Source organism: Carcharodon carcharias, chromosome 1 (genome assembly GCF_017639515.1).
Source record: "Carcharodon carcharias isolate sCarCar2 chromosome 1, sCarCar2.pri, whole genome shotgun sequence".
In the NCBI taxonomy this organism is placed as follows: Eukaryota; Metazoa; Chordata; class Chondrichthyes; order Lamniformes; family Lamnidae; genus Carcharodon; species Carcharodon carcharias.
Genome location: NC_054467.1, coordinates 181,853,445 through 181,873,194, shown reverse-complemented (window position 1 = coordinate 181,873,194; position 19,750 = coordinate 181,853,445). Strand labels below are relative to the sequence as shown.

The following is a 19,750-nucleotide window of genomic DNA, read 5'->3' as shown; positions in this document are numbered from 1 at the left end:
TGGCCTTAATTTTCCAACTCTCACTGCCTGTGAAAACTATTTGCGACTGGGAGTATGGGATCGCACATTCACTCCTTTCACGAATATATAAATACTGAATTAAAGTTATTTCAAACACTTGTTGTCCACAAATAATTTTTAAGCTTTGCAAAAGATAACAGCCCATAACTTCTGAGCACCTGGGTGTCGTGCCTGAGGGAGGAGGGTTACCCCAAAGATGCACAGGGAGACCACCACCAGCGCAGAAATTCCCAGGTAAGGATTGCACATTAATTGCCCGGGAAGTTCAAACTTCCGTTGACAATTGCCCTGCAATGTGAACCATCCACAACTACGATATAAGTTGCAAACTTTGGTTGGTTCCTTCTGTCTTAAAGTAATAATTATCCTGAAAAAGTTAGAAGAATTAAAACCACTCCTAACTACCGGTAACTATAGTACTGACCCCCCCATCACCCTGACAGCACCCCCACTCCCCCCACCAACTTCGGGCTCCCCCACACCCCTAACACCCCATGGGAACCCTGAATACCCCCACCACTCAACTAACACCACCCCCGACCACACACCAGACTGCCTGATTGCCCTACCCTACACAAAGAGAAAAATCACTAATGTAACTTGATAAATTTACGATGATGGGTTATAAAGACAAATGGTATTATGGCAGACTACGGAATACCACAGGCAAGTTTGGGCCTGCTTGGTCTACTGGCTAAACTGGAGTAAAATGGAACTGAATATAAATGGTTGCAACTAATCACAGCAGCCTCCAGTTTTCTATTGGATGTTTTTGTACTGTTCTTCAGTAGTAACTCATCGTACATTCATAATTTTTTGGTATTTTAATGCTGTTAAATTCTGTAATTATATTTTTCAATTATCTAATGTTCTGAATAGACTGATCCAAAAGAACTGCATATAGTTCTGTATAAAATGCAAATTTACTTATTTTATTAGAATACATGGACTGACAACAATTCTAAAGGTATCCAATGGAATATCGTGTTATCCCCACTGAATAGCAAAAAAACCAAACAAAACTGAAACAATAAACCTCCCAATTATTTATAACCACTTCAACACACTTGTTGCATCATACTGACTCACAGTTTACTGCATTAGTCCACCTTTAACCCTCACATCTGCTAAGTCAATACAAAGCAGTGAATATTTGCTTTAGAAATGTCTTCTTTGATAAGCAAGTTGTTTGCCCGACTACCCTGCAACTTCCTACCCACGACTACCACCAAATTACCTCCTGACTGCACCCCCTCACGCCAACTACCGCCCCAGCTCGTCTACCCCCCACAGGAGCCCCCCGATTGCTCCCCCCCACCCCGGCTAACCACTTCTCCTTGACTACTCCCCCAACTACGCACTCAATAGGACTCAGCGGACCACCTTCCACACCCCCGACTACACTCCAATTACCCACTTCCCCCACCGACTACTCTCTCTGACTAACCCCCTTCCCAACTACCCCCCACAGTACCCAGCACTACCTGACTACCCCCAACTAGCCCCGATTCCCCCAACTGCCCTCCCCACCACCTGACTATCCCCCCAACCACCCCCACCTTCCAACTACCCCCTCGACTACCCCATCTTCCTGACTACCCCCTTGACTACTATGCTGTATACTACTACTTGACACTATCCCCTTCCACCCAACTAAACCCCAACTAGCTCCCCACCCCCCCGACCAACCCCTCAGACTAAACCCTCCCCCCGCTACCCCCCAACTACTCTCCTCCTTTGACTACCCCTCTCAACTATCTCCCTCCCTTGACTAACCCCAACTATAACCCCGCCCCCAACTAACCCCTTGACTACCCCCTCCCCAGAATATTCCTCAACTACCCATCCTCCCCCTGACTACCATCCCCATCCTTGACTATCCCCTGATTACCCCTCCCCTGGCTACCCCTCCCTCCAACCCTGAAAATGACCAACAGCCCCCCAACTACCTGACTCCCCCAATAGACCACCCAAACGCCCCACTGACCAGTCCCCATTGACCTACACCCCCCCCTACTGACCACCCTCCTGATCTCCTGAACCCCCATATGACATCTGACCCCCATCTGACCACCCCATGCCCCTGACCATCTGATACACTGCTCACCCCACAATCACCCCCCATCCTACCCATTATATATTTTTTACTCATTCATGGGATGTTGTTGAGGGGGGGTGGGGGTGCGGTGGTGGGGGGGGGGCTTCACTGGCTGGACCAGCATTATTTCTCATCCCTAGTTGCCCTTGAGAAGGTGGTGGTGAGCTGCCTTCTTGAACTGCTGCAGTCCATGTGTTGTGGGTACAATACAGTGCTGTTAGGAAGGGAGTTCCAGGATTTTGACCCAGCAACAGTGAAGGAACGGCGATATATTTCCAAGTCAGGATGATGAGTGACTTGGAGGGGAAATTGCAGGTGGTGGTGGTGGTCCCATGTAATTGCTGCCCTTGTCCTTCTAGATGGTAGTGGTTGTGGGTTTGGATGGTGTTGTCGAAGGAGCCTTGGTGAATTTCTGCAGTGCATCTTGTGGATGTTACACTTTCCTTATACACTTACCTTCTCCCTGGCTTCTCAAAGTGACTGGACCTTTAAACCTAACTGCTGTAAAAAAAGGGGGTAGGGTCTCTTCACCTCCAGCTCAGTTGCCTGTGACAGGAGGCCGCTGCACTAAACTGTTCTCAACCGGCCTGAGTCGGCAGGTCAGGGGAGAAAGGAGCGCTTTCACTTCCAGTTAACTAGCAGAGTGACAATCTGACTCTGATTGCCATTCCACAGAAGATTCATATCATTAACAGGAATCAAAGGATACCACAAAACTAATCAGCAACAGAATGGCTCAGACTCAGATGCCAGTCTTCAGCCAGTTCGATTCACTCCACATGATATCAAAAAATGACTGAAGGCATTGGATACTGCAAAGGCTATGGACCCTGACAACATTCTGGCAAAAGTAACAAAGCCTTGTGCTGCAGAACTTGCTGCACCTCTAACCAAGCTTGTTCCAGTACAGCTACAACACTGGCATTTACCCAGCTAAATGGAAAATTGCCCAGGGATGTCCTGGACACAAAAAGCAGGACAAATCTAACCCAGCCAATTACTGCCCCATCAGTCTACTCTCGATCATCAGTAAAGCAATGAAACGGGTCATCAACAGTGCTATCAAGCGACACTTGCGTAGCAATAACCTGCTTACTGATGCCCAGTTTGGGTTTTACCAGGGTCATTCAGCTCCTGACCTTATTATAGCCTTGGTTTAAACATGGACAAAAGAGCTGAACACCTGAAGTGAGGTGAGAGTGACTGCCCTTCACACCAAGGCCGTATTTGACCGAGTGTGTATCAAGGAGCCCTAGCAAAACTGGAGTCAATGGGAATCAAGGGGAAAACTGTCTGTTGGCTAAAGTCATACCTAGCACAAAGGAAAATGGTTGTGGTTGTTGGAGGTCAGTCATCTCAGCTCCAGGACATCAATGCAGGAGTTCCTCAGGGTAGTGTCCTCAACCCTAACATCTTTAGCTGCTTCATTAATGACCTTCCTTCCATCATAAGGTCAGAAGTGGGGATGTTCACTGACAATTGCACAATGTTCAGCACCATTCATGACTCCTCAGATACGGAAGTAGTCCATGTCCAAATTCAGCAAGACCTGGACAGAATCCAGGCTTGGACTGACAAGTGGCAAGTAACATTCGCACCACACAAGTGTCAGGCAATGACCACCTCCAACAAGAGAGAATCTAACTATCATCCCTTGACGTTCAATGGGATTACCATCACTGATTATGATTGACCAGAAACTGAACTGGACTAGCCATATAAATACTGTGGCTACAAGAGCGGGTCAGAGGGTAAGAAGTCTGCGATGAATATAACTCACCTCCTAACTCCCGAAAGCCTGTCCACCATCGACAAGGCACAAGTCAGGAGTGTGATGGAATATTCTCCACTTGCCTGGATGAGTGCAGTTCCTACACTACTCAAGAAGCTTGACCCTGTCCAGGACAAAGCAGCCCGCTTGATTGGCACCTCATTCACAAACATTTAATCCCTCCACCACTGATGCACAATAGCAGCAGTGTGTACCATCTACAAGATGCACTGCGGGAATTCATCAAGACTCCTTAGACGGCACCTTCCAAACCCACGACCACTGTCACCTAGAAGGACAAAGGCAGCAGACACATGGGAACACCACCACCTGGAAGTTCCCCTCCAAGTAACTCAGCATCCTGACTTGGAAATATATCACCATTCCTTCACTGTCGCTGGGTCAAAATCCTGGATCTCCATCCTACTAGCACTCCGGTTGTACCTACACCAAATGGACTGCAACAGTTCAAGAAGGCAGCTCGCTACCACCTCTAGGGATGGGCAATAAATGCTGACGCAGCCAGCAAATCCCACATCCCGTGAATGAACAAAAAAAAGGGCTCTTCCACACCAAGATTGTTGACATACACTATAAATCCTTTTGTCATGTGCGACTATCCCCGTCTTGCCAACTTGCTCCAAATTTTGCAGATCTTCTAATTTGCATATGTTGCATCAAGTGAGGCCTCATTCACGATGTGGAACCCTTGGGAGAGTTTCAATGAATGGAAGTCAACTTCTGAACGAGTTTTAGTTTGTAATTATTTTAAAGTGTAATGTTGCATTTTGAACCTGGAGTTTTTTGCAGTTTCCCTCTTGTGTGTGTTCTACAAATTCAGGCCATTTGAAGTTCCTACTTTATAACTTATTGATAGTTTAGAAATAAATGAAATAATTATTGACTTTTATTTACATTGATGACAAATCCTAAAATCTGTTAACTAAGCTAAAGTTGAATGTTGAACTTATTGAGAAGTTCTGAGTTCGAATAGGGCAAAAGGTCACAAATCTTTGAGAATATGTTACATAATGAGATAATAGCTTTCCTCTGAATAAATAAGCTTGAAAAGATTTGGATGTGCATTTACATCAGTTTACTCATCACTGAAATAGAAGCAACATTGGAGTTATTAGAAAAATATGTTTGTTGAGTCAGTGACTTTGGTGAGGAAAACTGGAGAAGAAATTATTTAAATTCTGAAAATGACCTCATCTGGATATGTGGCATAGCAATATTAAAGTTGCAAATCCCAGGATATTCAAAGATTTTAATTGCTTAAACCTTGCAAATGTAATATATTTTAACAACTTTGTGTTTAAAGGTGATTTTGAAGCAATAAAGTACACTGTTGCCAGGTCAGTGAGACTATTGCTTTTCAGTTTAAATGTCAGTGATGTGAAAACCATTGGAGTACAGAAAAATAGCATTGTTTTATTCTTTCATGGGATGTGGGTGTTGCTGGCAATGCCAGAATTTGTTGTTCATCCCTAATTGCCCTTGCGAAGGTGGTGGTGAGCCCTCTCCTTGAACCACTGGGGCCAGTTAGTGGATGGGGTATTGATCAAGTGGGCTGCTTTGCCCTGGATGGTGTCAAACTTCTTGAGCATTGTTGGAGCTGCACTCATCCAGGCAAATGGAGATTATTCCATCACACTCCTGACTTTTGCCTAGTGAACTGGCTTTGGGGAATCATGAGGTGAGCTACTCTCCACAGAATTCCCAGCCTCTGTCTTACCCTTGCAGCCACACATTTATATGGCTAGTCCAGTTCAATTTATGGCCATTGGTGAACCCCAGGAAGTTGGTGGTTGAGGATTCAAGGATGGTAATGCCATTCAATTTCAAGGAATGATGGTTGGATTTTCTCTTTCTGGAGATGGTCATTGCCTGGCACTTTGTAGCGCAAATGTTACTTGCCACTTGTCAATGAATGTTGTCCAGGTCTTGCCAGATGCAGGCATGAACTGCTTCACTATTTGAGAAGTCCAAAATGGTACTGAAAATTATGCAATCATCAGTGAACATCCACACTTCTGAACATTTGATGATGGGCTCATGGTTGGGCCTAGGACACTACCCTGAAGAATTCCTGTAACCATGTCCTGGAACTGAGATGATTGACTTCCAACAACCACAACCATCTTCCTTTATGCTAGGCATGACTCCAACCAATGGAGAGTTTTCCTTGATTCCCGTTGAGTACAATTTTGCTAACACTCCTTGACGCCACATCTGGTCAAATGTTGCCTTAGCGTCACCTACACCGCTTGAGTTCAGCCCTTTTGTCCATGTTTGGACCAAGGCTGTAATGATGTCTTAAGATGAGTGGCCCTGGCAGATTGTAATGAGTTGGGGCTATCCTAGTTACTTCTAAATTGTTTCTAACAGAAGTAATTGCAGAGCTGCAAAAACACCCCAGTCACTTCCTGCAGAATTGCTTAGACCATAAGGCCATAAGACATAGGAGCAGAAATTAGGCCAATCGGCCCATCGAGTCTGCTCCGCCATTCAATCATGGCTGATAAGTTTCTCAACCCCATTCTTCTCCTCGCTTCTCCCCGTAACCTTTGATCCCCTTACCAATCAAGAACCTATCTATCCCGGTCTTAAATACACTCAATGACCTGGCCTCCACAGCCTTCTGTGGCAATGAATTCCATAGATTCACCACTCACTGGCTAAAGAAGTTTCTCCTCATCTCTGTTCTAAAAGGTCTTCACTTTACTCAGAGGCTGTGCCCTCAGGTCCTAGTCTCTCCTACTAATGGAAACATCTTCCCCACATCCACTTTATCCAGGCCTTTCAGTATTCTGTAAGTTTCAATCAGATCCCCCCTCATCCTTCTAAACTCTGAGTATAGACCCAGAGTCCTCAAACATTCCTCATATGTTAAGCCTTTCATTCCTGGGATCGTTCTCGTGAACCTCCTCTGGACCCTCTCCAGGGCCAGCACATCCTTCCTGAGATACAGGGCCCAAAATTGCTCATAATATTCTAAATGTGGTCTGACCAGAGCCTTATAAAGTCTCAGCAGCACATCCCTGCTTTTATATTCTAGTCCTCTCGAAATAAATGCCAACATTGCATTTGCCTTCCTAACTACCGACTCAACCTGCAAGTTAACCTTAAGAGAATCCTGGACTAGGACTCCCAAGTCCCTTTGCACTCCAGATTTCTGAATTCTCTCCCAATTTAGAAAATAGTCCATGCCTCTATTCTTCCTACCCAAGTGCACGACCTCACACTTCCCCACGATGTATTCCATCTGCCACTTCTTTGCCCATTCTCCTAACCTGTCCAAATCCTGCTGAAGCCTCTCCGCCTCCTCAATACTACCTGTCCCTCCACCTATCTTTGTATCATCTGCAAACTTAGCCAGAATGCCCTCAGTTCCTTCATCTAGATCATTCATGTATAAAGTGAAAAGTTGTGGTCCCAACACTGACCCCTGCAGAACTCCACTAGTCACCGGCCGCCATCCTGAGAAGGACCCCCTTATCCCCACTCTCTGCCTCCTGCCAGACAGCCAATCTTCTATCCATGCTTATACCTTGCATCTAACACCATGGGCTCTTATCTTACTGAGCAGCCTCCTGTGCAGCACCTTGTTAAGGGCCTTCTGGAAGTCCAAGTAGATAACTTCCATTGGCTCTCCTTTGTCTAACCTACTTATTACCTCCTCAAAGAATTCTGACAGATTTACTTCCCCTTGATGAAACCATGTTGACTTTGCCCTATTTTACCATGCACTTCCAAGTATTCTGAAATCTCATTCCTAATAATGGACTCTAAAATCTTACCAACGACCGAGGTCAGGCTAATCGGCCTGTAATTTCCTGTCTTTTGCCTCACTCCCTTCTTAAGCAGGGGGGTTACATTAGCAACTTTTCAGCCTTCTGGGACCCTCCCTGACTCCAGTGATTCCTGAAAGATCACCACTACCGCCTCCACTATCTCTTCAGCTATCTCCTTCAGAACTCTGGGGAGTAATCCATCTGGTCCAGGCGATTTATCCACCTTCAGACCTTTCAGTTTTCCTAGCACCTTCTCCTTGGTAATGGCCACCACACTCACCTCTGCCCCCCCAACTCTCTTGAACTTTGGGGATGTCACTCGTGTCTTCCACCATGAAGACTGACGCAAAGTACCTATTCAGTTCCTCCGCCATTTCTTTGTTCCCCACTACTATTTCTCCAGCGTTATTTTCCACTGGCCCAAAGTCCACTTTTGCCTCTCTCTTACCTTTTATATATCTAAAAAACCTCTTGCAATCTTCTTTTATATTACTGGCTAGTTTGCCCTCATATTTAATCTTCTCCCTCCTTATTTCTTTTTTAGTTGTCCTCTGTTGGTCTCTTTAGGCTTCCCAATCCCCTGGTTTCCCACTGCTCTTCGCCGCATTGTATGCTTTCTCTTTAGCTTTTATGCTGTCCCTGACTTCCCTTGTTAGCCATGGTTGCCTCGTCCTCCCCTTAGTATGCTTCTTCTTCCTCGGGATGAATTTTTGCTGTGTCTTTCATTTGTGCCATTCAAGGGTTCCTCTGATTGTAAATGCACCATTCTCAGATTGAGAAAGCGTACACAACAGCCTTTTTATTAGCAAATTCAAATGGATTGTGAAATACAATTGAATAAAATGAAACTGGCTTGGGATACAGAGAAGCAGACTGCTAATTAAGTTGTGCTAGACAAGAATCAAAGGGTACCACATAAATAATCAGGCCTGCTTCAACAAGTTCCACTCTACATGAAGTTGAGCAGGACAATTTGAACCAAGCAAATTTTCAACTTCATTGTTAGTAACATTGAAAGTGACTTGCAGGCTTAAAATTACATTTAACGGAACCTACTAGACTCAACCAATCAGGTTTACTTATGAGAGGAAATGAGGTACCAAATTGGAGATGGATTCAATTTGTTTGTAAAAATAATTCTACTTTTGAGATAAGGAGGCTTTTTTTTATGTTGAGACAGAACTGATAGTTTAAAACGTGACTGCTGGGATATAAATATCTGTCTAGAAAGCTTCCTTTGGAAATCCCTTCTTGATAAACAGCTATTTCACTTGAGGCAAAAACCCCCAAATTGGGCCTCTTTCCCAAGTGAGCCAAGGTTAAATAGATAGAACGGGAACATTGAGCAAATCCTGGCTCTGAGATTTAAGTTGGAAGTTACATACTTGAGGAGTTAGTTCACCTCCAAAATAACTCTATTTAAAAGCAACAAACTGCACCACTGGCAATGGCCAAATGGTATTTATTGTTCTCTCCTCCATTTTCTTCTGGTGCCTGTTTTCTTTCTGCTCTGTTTGTCTCCTTTTGTACCATGATATTCTCCCATTTATATTCTACCTTTCTTTCTTGAATGTCTGCCTGACTGAAATTTGTGGGTGGTTTCTCTTGTTTTTTCCTATTGAAGGCGAAGCAATGTCAGCATTTACAACCGTATGTGTAAGGTCTTCTAGGGTGCATATTTATAATGAAACATTTTTAAACAGAGGGAAAAAATGAAGGGTGGAATCTTCACCTCTTTAAAAAATATTCAGGCATCGGGACCATTTTTGGATCCCAACCCCAGATGGGTCAGAGGTGTGGCAACAGGGGGAGTCTTCAGGGAGGTGGCCAATGAAAAGGCTGCCTTTGTCTTTGTTATCTAATTAAGGACAGCGGGAGGGCATTCCCGAGCTGGAAGTGCAGGACATTGTGGGCACTCCAATGGAGGCCTGCAGTGCAAATTGTGTTATGAACAATGTATAATTTTAACGTATATATATATGGGTGTGTGTGTGTGTGTCCGCGTATGTGTTGAGAAAGGTAAAAATTGTTTCAGTTTCACTGAGGTTTTCTTTATGAACCATGGTGCCTGGGAAACTGAATAGACTTGTGACTAAAAGTTTTCAGGTCTTTAGAGTTTATTTGCTTATATACATTTTAACCCCAGAAGATAAAGAGATGGGTTAAATGTTCAGTGATTCTGGAATAAAACAAGAAGTGGTAAAGTTTTACTGTTGCCGAGTGACAGTGATCCAGTAACACAGGCACAGAAAAGACAGGAGTTGAGAGGGAGTGTTCAGTGTGTGTCAGGGAGTGAAGACATGGGACTGAATTTTACTAGTCAGCAAGTGGAGGTGGGCCCCACTCGCCAACGTGTAAAATGACGCGCGTTGATGTCGGGTGGAACTCCCAATGTCACAGCAACTGATTTAAATTTTCAGGAAGGTGGGAGCGCAGCAAAATCAGCTGCGTACCCGCCGACCAGTCAATGGCCAATTGAGGCCATTGACAGGATCAATTAAGCAATTAAAGGACCTACCTGTCCAACCTTAAAGTTGGCAGGCAGGCCAGGAGCCCTGGGGGCAAATAGAGAAAACATGAAACCTCGTCCACCGGCGGTATGAGGTTTCATGTAGGCTTTAAAAAATTTTAATAAAGATTGTGTAAAAATTATGGACATGCCCGAATTCATGTGACATTGTCACATGAGGGGACATGTAAGGGAAATTTTATTTTTCTACCTTTATCTTTTTTACATGTAGAGCTGATCTCCGTGCGGCTGCATTTAGCCTCAGGGAGATGAGTGCACTCTTTCATGCACATGCACTCTCAATTTTAGGAATCCCCATCCCCACCTGCACAGGGAGCGCATAGCGCTTCCCTACGGACGTCACGCTGGGTGGGCCTTAACTGGCCCGCCTAAATAAAATGGTGCTGTGCCTCCGATCAGGGGTGTTGATCGGAAGCGCGCCTGTGCACGCCCGCCCATCAACATCCGCCCCCCCCCCCCCCCCCCCCCCCGATGAGGGGAAAATACAGCCCATGGGGTGGAAATTTATATCAGCGGGATTTTAGGCCCCGTCAACGTCAATGCAGTTTAGCATGGCTCACCGCACTTTATGGACCCGTTCCTGCCACGAACATGCCATAAAATTCCAGCCATAGATTTTAAGCTCTCTGAGCAAAAAAAAACTTCAAGGCTACTGGGGCAGTAGTTAACTGAATAATCAGTTATAAGACTCAGTAATGCAATCAGTTTAGCAGAGGTGCTTCTGGAAGACTGAAGTTTGGGAACACATTTTGCTTGCCCTGCAGTTTATTATGACACAGCTGATGGTAAAGGCTGAGTTGTTCAAATCCCAGAGGGAAACTTGAAACAACTGTCATAACCCATTTTTGCAATATGTAATTTTGAGATGCAGACTTTGAATTCAGCAGGAATAAGACCACTGAGTCTAGTGTTTTTATATAAAATTAAATTAAACATTCATTAATTTAACAACAAATTAAACACATACAAATGGCAACAAACTACCACTCTAATAACTTTTTAACAAATCCCTAAATTAAGCATCCCAGGTAAATCTCCACTAAGGCAACAGTAACCATAGACTTTAAATAGACACCAGGCAAAGCACATTTGACCTTACGAATTCCAAATGAGGTTCATTTGCAAGTTGGTTGGAGGCATATAGGCTGGTTAAGTCTTAAATGCCTCTACCTTGCACACACAAACTTCTTTCTTTACACACCTAGGCCAGGATTTTCCTGGTGGGGGGTGGGGCCTGCTTGTCAACACATAAAATGACCCATGGTGACCCCAACGTCACCGCGCCCCATTTAAATTTTCAGGTAGGTGGGGGCGCAGCAAAATCAGCTGTGCACCCGCCGACCTGTTAATGGCCAGTTGAGGTCATTGACAGAGACATTTAAGTAATAAATGGACCTGCCCATCCAGCCTTAAGGCTGGCAGGCAGGCTAGGAGCCCTGGCGGGCATTGGAAAAAGCCATGAAACCTCCTCCACAGGCGGGATGAGGTTTCATGTAGGTTTTTAAAATTTTAATTAAAGTGTTTTTAAAAGTGATGGACATGTCCCAACTCATGTGGCAGGGAATTTTGTTTTTCTATTTTTAATATTTTTTAATGTACAACCGATCTTCTTGAGGCAGCAGTTAGCCTCAGGAAGATGAATGCACTCTTTCGTCCACATGTGCGAAAGAGTACACTCTCAGCTGAGGGATTCCCTCTCCCCCACCTGCACAGGGAGCGCATAGCGCTTCCTGGCAGACGTCACGCTGGACGGGCCTTAACTGGCCCACCCATGTAAAATGTTGGTGTGCCCCCGCCCTTCAACTGCCCCCCCCCCACCCCTCACCCCAACAGGGGAAAAATTCTGCTCCTAGCTTTCCCTTTGGATGTAAATTTTCCATTGTATCACTAGGTCTTTTGAACTTCCACTCCTCTCACAATAAAACCCCTTTCATAGGACTGATTTTATTAGTAAGCTGAAAAAATAAGCACATTATTTGACTTCTTCTAGCTAGGTGCAAGATTTTACCCATAGACTTGAATGGTTTATTCAACAAATGCAAATGAACACTTTACCTTACTGTTCTCCTTAATGTTCACCCAATTAACATCTCAAAACGACAATAGATTAAAGCACCAGACTAGCTGGCTTTAATCCGATTAAGACACACACAGACATACACCTACACACACACCCCCTAGAATTGTATTTTAAAAAATAATTTCCAATAACATTATGCACATCAATATCTCTTCATGACAAGTTGAAGAAACAGTGGGAAGAATTTTGAATTCAGTGTGCGGGTGCATGCCCAACACGCCGGAACATAAAATGACATGTGATGACGTTGGGCGAGCATCCCGACGCCACTGCACACTGTCACGATATTTTGCTAGTTGGGTGCGTGATGAAGACCAAGGCACGACAGCCATTAATTAATGGGCCAGTTAAGGCCCTTGAGGCACCAATTGCCTGTGATTTTATGCAGTCCATGCGATTTTCCAGGCGTCACATGGGCGCAGCGGGCAGACGGGTAGGCCACACTTTCAAAAACCTCATCCACTTGCGGGATAAGAGGGGTGAGTTGGGCTCGCTAATGCGAGTTGTTGGTACTTTAGGTTATAAGTTTCTGCTGTTCGCTTGTGTGAACAGGACAACTTCATTTCACTTCAGAGCTGCTTTGACAGAAATAACAGGCTTCAGTTCAGGACTTCAGAGGAGTCACACCACTTGGGGCCTTCAGGATATCAGACACCCTTCCTTTACCCTGGGAATGGGGGTTGTGGTCTCCACTGGAGGCACTTCCTCTGAGGAGGAAGAGAGGGCCAGAAGGGGGAGGAGACCAGGTGTCCATATTCAGCCTCCAGGGGAGCCACCTGTGGGAGGAGAGGTGCAGGCACAAGGGGCACAGGGCCAACAGGAAGTGCAAGGCAGAAGGGGCCGCAGAAGATGCCACTATCCTGCTGCCAGGGATTACAGGCGGCGAGGCAGCTACCTCAGTATGTCTGAGATGCATTACCGAAGGAGGCTCTCAAGGGAGACAGTGACCTCCTTCTGTCAGATGCTAGGCCCTGAGATCAGCTCCAAGAGTGTGGGTGGACACACCATGCCAGTGGCGTTGAAGGTCATGGCTGCCCTCAAATTCTATGCCTCCGGCTCTTTCCGGGGTCAATGGGTGATCTTTGTGGAGTCTCCCAATCAGCTGTCCACAGTTATGTCAAGCTGGTGACAGACACTCTGTTCAGACGTGCATTGACTTTCATTCACTACTGCTCAGATGAGGTCAGCCAGTCTGAGTGAGCCAGAGGCTTTGCAGCGATTGCTGGCTTCCCCCATATCCAGGGTGCAATCGACTGCACACACATGGCCATTAAGGTGCCAGCAGGTGCCTTCGCCAGCAGGAAGGGATTCCATTCCATGAATGTGCAGATAGTATGTGACCATAGGATGCAGATTCTACAAGTCTGTGCAAGGTACCCAGGCAGCTCCCATGACACCTACATCCTCAGATACTCCCAGGTGCCGGGGCTCTTCAGTGCTCCAGCCCGGCTTGATGGTTGGCTTCTGGGTGACAAGGGCTTTCCCCTCAAAAGGTGGCTCTCTGTCATCCAAGAACTGAGGCCGAGCAGCAGTACAATAGGAGCCACGGCTCCACAAGGGCTGTGGTAGAGAGAGCCATAGGTCTTCTCAAGATGTGCTTCTGATGCCTGGACCGCTCAGGGGAAGCAATGCAATATCCCCCAGATTTTGTGTCACTGATAGTGGTTGCATGCTGCACTCTTCACAATCTGGCGCTGGAAAGGGGGGACGCAGTGGAGGAAGATGATGTTGACGCAGCTGTTCTGGCAGTAGAGGATGAGCCCAGTAGGGAGTCCAAGGATGAGCACGCACAGGAGAATGCTGGGAGGATAGACGCCGACCTGGGATGCACGAATACCCAGGAGGCTTTGATCCAATGCTCCTTCAGCTAGCCTACCAAAGATGAACCACCACCACATGCCAGGGCTGCAGGCTCCATACTCGATACCTGACAGGAACATTTTCTTGGTCAACCACATGCACTATGTGCCATTTCAATAAATCTCAATGACAAACAAGTCACTGATACCCCTGTGCCTGCAGAACTAATGAAGCACCCAGAGATTTGTTGAACACAAACACATTTAATGCTGTGGTGCCTGGCATACATAATACAAATTAAATTGAAAGGTGTTATCCATCACACCTAAAAATAATTAATGCAAAAGTTGGGGGAAAAAAATCACCAGTGATAAGCCCGTGATGTGATTAAGTTGCTTTATGTTTACATTTGCAGGTGCCACGTCTAGGTGCTCCCCCCCTCGCTGGCGTTGACATTGGTGACAGCCTACTCACTCTGCTGTCCTTGATAACCTTGGGGGGTGCCCTCAGGCCCGTGGAGCCTATGCTGCGCCCCCCCCCCCCACCGGAGGGAGCAGCCAGTGCCGTGGCTGGCATCTCCCCAGTCACTGCGGCCTCATCAGATGCCACTGGCAGAGGGGCGGAGGAGCTGCCGCGCTCATCCGGATTGCCCTGAGAGGAACCCACAAGTACGACAAGCAGCACCTGTGCCAATGTCAGGTCTCTTTGGACCTCCCTGTTCACCATTTTCGGATAGGCACCTAGCTGGGATACTGGGTGCCCTATCCATCTCCAACACTGACAGTGACTACGTAAGGTCATTGCCAGTGTGAGGATTTGCAGGTCCGACCGCATCCCCAGGAAGCCCTGATTCAGCTCCTGGAGCAGCCTCTCCATGAGAGTCGCCACTCTCTCCATGGAGGAGGCTGTGCACTCAGCCATGAGGGTCAATGCATTGCTCATGATCTGCGTGGACTCCTCCACAACGGAGACCATGGCACACATTCCCTCATGTATCTCTGCCAGATCCTCCCACGGACCCTGCTGGATTTCCAGCATCTGCTGCCTCAGGGATGCCTCCAGAGCCACATCATCAACTGCCGACTGAACATGTTCCTGATCCCCAGCAATCCTCTGACTGCCGGCACCCTGGGCATGCTCTGCCTCCACTCAAGCGAGTGTAAAGTGCCCTCACTGCTGTGCATTGAGATACTATCTGTCACCAATCTAATACCTACTGAGGTGCTGGTATCTGCATTGGTGCCTGCCTGCCTGCGAGGGTGTGACGCAGGAGCATTTCTATCGTCGCTGTCCTCTGGGATCAGTGGCAGGCGTTCAGGCTTCTCACCCTGATGGACATCTGGTGAGCCTGAAAGGAAGAACAAAGACATGTCATTAGTTGAAGTCATTACACTGTTACTGTGCATGCCTGGCACCTTGATCAGGGTGCCCTCGTCTTTCCATTATCAATGAGGATTCCATGTTCCAGCTCACATATAGAGGCAACAATGGAATGGTTGCTATTACAGACATCCTGACCTCAGTGCACTGCATTCTTACCCCGCTGTGGCACCCTCAACCTTACCGCAGCCGGTTGATCTAGGCGCATGGTGTCTCTCCAGCTCCAGGGCCTCCTGCTCATATCTACTCAGGATTAGAAGGTGGGGCGCCCCTCCACCAGTCCTCAACCTCTTTGCATTGTTATGGGATTTCTTCTCGTGAAAGGAGAGAGGAGCATTGATTAGTCCACCCTGTACCTGCATTGCCATTGCAGCCTGGCCAACCCCACCTGAGGAAAACCTCGCAGGGCTCAGCCGATTCGTGAACCTGGAGCCGCAAGACACTCACTCCAAGCAGCCAGGGCTCACCCTCTTGCCCTGATGCTGCATCATCCACATTGGCCACTCACACTCTAAGAACTCTGAGGTCCAGTGGTGGGGTGGCGGGTGTGGGTGAGGCACACTTAACTGTTCTGCTAAGTGACCCATGCCGATCGTAGGAGATCATTGAACCACTTACAGCACTGCGCCCATGTGTGCCTCACCACATCAGGGGAGCTCACCCTGGATGCCACCTCCTCCCAGGCATTTTTGGTGAGGTGGGAGCCTCCTCCTCCTGTCTCTGGGGACAAGTATCTCCCATCATGCTGCCACCTCTCCCAGGAGGGCAGCGAGACACTCATCGGAAAACCGCAGGGCCACCTGCCCCACCGACCTGCCCTCCCGCCTGCCGTGTTCAGTGCTGAAGTGCTCCATGATGAGGTTCCTCTGATTCACTGGCAGCCTTCGAATGGCTACCATGGCCGCTTTTGAATCGGCTGCCAAGTCGCCATTGGACCCCGTGCCTCAGGGAAATTAAGATAATAGAAGTTTTTAAATAATAAAGTAAAAAATTATTTAAACATGTCCCCTCATATGACAGTGTCACATGAGCTGGGACATGTTTGTGAAGTCACGAAACTTTAATTATTTAATACAAGTTTCAGGAAACCTCATCCTGCCCATGGATGAGGTTTCCTGAAAAATGCGAAGGCCGCTTGGGCTCTCCGCCTGCCTGCCAGCCTTAAGGTTGGATGGGCAGCATTGTCAATAACTTTAATTGCTTTTTTGATGGCCTTAATAGGCCGTTGACAGTTCGGTGGGCAAGCAGCTGCCTCTGGCGCGCACCCACCAAGCGGAATATTGAAATGATGCACGCTGACATTGAGATGCACACCTGACGTCATCGTGCATCATTTTACATGTCAGCGTGTCGGGCCCGCCCCCGCTTGTCAACAGCAATATTCTGCCCGAAGTGTCTTGATGGAAAACCACCTCTACCAGGTGGGCATGCACTGTCACAGGGAGCACATGTCCGGGAAGTTTTCCTGGAGGTGGGAACACTATGGGGAGCCAACCCAATTTGTGACATTCCAAACTTCCATGCCTGCCCCACCCCCCCATCCTACCTCCCACCTCCAAAGCCACCTCTGCTGGGCTGATAAGATGCCACCTGGTTTATATTCTTTACGCCGTGCTCCTATTCTAACTTCACATTGCAGCTGTGTTGCCTGAACAGAGAGAGTAGCTTAGAAGGTTCTTGAAGTGTTAATACACTGTAATCTCTCCAGTTCAAAATACTTGGGACCAAGTCATTTTTGGGTTGCAGAATTTTCTGGATTATAGAATGACGTTAAAATTCCAAACCACAAGTGTATAAACTGAAAAACGCTGTCGTTATAAATATTTACCTGAGCAACAAAGCATTATAAAGCTGTAATAACGATTTTACTTCCCCAAATACAGTACCTTCCCTGTTTCTGCTTCCAAGATACTAAAATGATGCTTTGAGTTGCTTGGGCCTACTCAAAAATCTTCAGTTGGTGTTCCTGAACAATAGGGCTAGAGAGGTTACAGTGTAACAAGAATCTGAGCATTACAACATGGTGCCTGGTGCACACTGGTCTTGCTAATTTCCTGAAGCCGTAGATTGAGTGTACAAATTCCTGCAATCCAAGAGGAGTGTAATTGAAATATACATTCTTCTGGTCTGTGCATATACGTCCAACCCCAGCCTGGTATTTGACCATGGTCTCTCTTTTGTAGGTATTTGAAATTGACTAACAAAAATGTGAGCACAGTCAACAAAATATGGCTGCAGCCTCAGACTTACAGATATTTTCTCACTTGTGAGTGATCAGGTATTTCTTATCCATTTAATGAATGGCATTTGACTGTTCGCCAATATGCATCCACCAGTACAGTCTTCCTAGATGCAAGGGTTTGAATGGTGGCTGTTTTCCAGATATCTGCCAGTAATCATCCTACAATTTTACTGGGCTTTCTGGATTTTCATTCAAAAATGAAAATGGCTGGCCAAGTGTCTCATAAAAATGATTTAATATTTATTGTGCATATCTATCAACATCGTTTAAATTATGTTATGCTTTTAATAGGTTACAGCTGAAGACCAGGAATGCACACACTTCATGAAAGAACCGTGTGGTTCCCGCTTTGGAACAGCCATAACTGCAGTTTCAGATCTCAACCTGGATAACTACAATGATGTTGTAATTGGAGCACCTTTAGAAGACAACCACCAGGGTGCAGTCTACCTCTTCCATGGATCTGGCACAACCATTAACGAAGCATATTCACAGGTTTGATGTTGATAAAACTTGAAAATACATTATTTATTCTCTGGATTATATACATAAAACAGTATTTTCATGAGTATTACAAAAGCACCACATCATGTCAAATACAAACTGACATTCAGAAATTAGACAAAGGCAGCAATGTATATAGGTAAAGTGAGCCAATTTTAGTTCATCTTTTTTTAAACTGTTTGCATGACTTCTGCAGTTTGGTGGTAGGAATGTCTTTAGTTCTTCAAATTAGGTGACAAGTAATTTTTAAGGAGTGCTGTTCACTCAGTGGGATGCAAAATGGTGCACGGGTAATGTGTAACCCAAAGCGTAACCTAACCAAGAGGCCTGAGGCCAGCCTAAAATTGGGCTTTGTCCTCATAATGTGTCATGCGTGAGCTGTTGGTGTCAGTTGTGCCTCTACAGGTAGCTTGGGTATTTTGAAGAGAACAAATCTTTGGGCCACTTCCAGTGTGGCAAGCTGACCAAATTTAAGTCCTGGGAGGGGCGCTTGCAGTGGGCTACCAGACCTGTTGTTGGGGAGATGGGGTCACATCAGTGGCTGGCGACTATGATGACTCTGGAGTGAGGTGGAACATTCAAGTTCCTCTTGGCCCACAGGCAAACATTTATAAAAATTGATACCTACTCTTACTGAAGAATCCTGATCAGGGCTGGCCTTACACCTGCCATGCTCATCACTGAGTAATTTCATAGAAGTGACTGAAATTGGTGTTAGACTCCTCATTTGCTTAACTAAGGGACCTCGGAGACACCTCCAAATGGCTCAACTCAATTTTGAGTTTCAGGTCCTTTGGGCCACAGAACGTTGGCCCCTGAAATTGGATCTCATTGTGTAAGATGGACACAACAAAGTCCAATATCTACCTCAAGTATTGTTTGTAATCTTCTGCAAGTATTTAAGATTTCTCAGAGCTTTCTCAAATAAAACTCCAAACTGAATTATAAAATTGCATATGGAAAGTAGCTGTGTTTTTTTTTGGATAGCAGTTGATGATTAAATATAATTCCAGTTGAATCAAACTTAATTCCTGAGCCCACAGAAATGTTAGTTTTAGGCACAAGAAGTAAAATGTAAAAATTGAAACAGTTTGCAACATAGAACTTAGTAATTGTGATAGTGTCAGCCTCTCTTCCTGCTGAATAAGCAGGATCTCCAAACTGATCAGCACATTAAATCTAATTCCTTCTGAAAATCATATACTCATTTAATGTGATAGAAAGTGTAATGAACAGCAGAGAGAGGCAAACTTGAACTCTTTTATTTTCGCTGAAGAAGAGTCATACAGACTTGCAACGTTAACTCTGTTCCTCTCTCCACAGATGCTACCAGACCTGCAGGGTTTTTCCAACATTTTTTGCTTTTATTCCAGATTTCCAGTATGCACAGTATTTTGGCTTTTATCCTTTATTTTCTCGCCTTCTGTCCATAAGCAGAGATGTTTTAACTTTTGAAATAGGCTGTGGCATGTTTCCCCAGCCCTCTGTTGACTTACAGCAAACACTATTTAGGGTTAAATCAGAAGC

At 45.9% G+C, this 19,750-nt stretch overlaps 1 protein-coding gene across 2 annotated transcripts in view; it reads left to right on the top strand.

Annotated features, from left to right (window-relative positions):
* itga1 (integrin, alpha 1) overlaps window positions 1–19,750 on the top strand; it is a 334,480-nt gene that overhangs the window by 214,611 nt on the left and 100,119 nt on the right. For both annotated transcript variants that reach the window (XM_041192519.1, XM_041192527.1), the window contains exon 15: window positions 18,011–18,214. In XM_041192519.1, coding sequence (XP_041048453.1) covers window positions 18,011–18,214 — 204 coding nt within the window. The remainder of the gene's footprint in view (window positions 1–18,010; window positions 18,215–19,750) is intronic.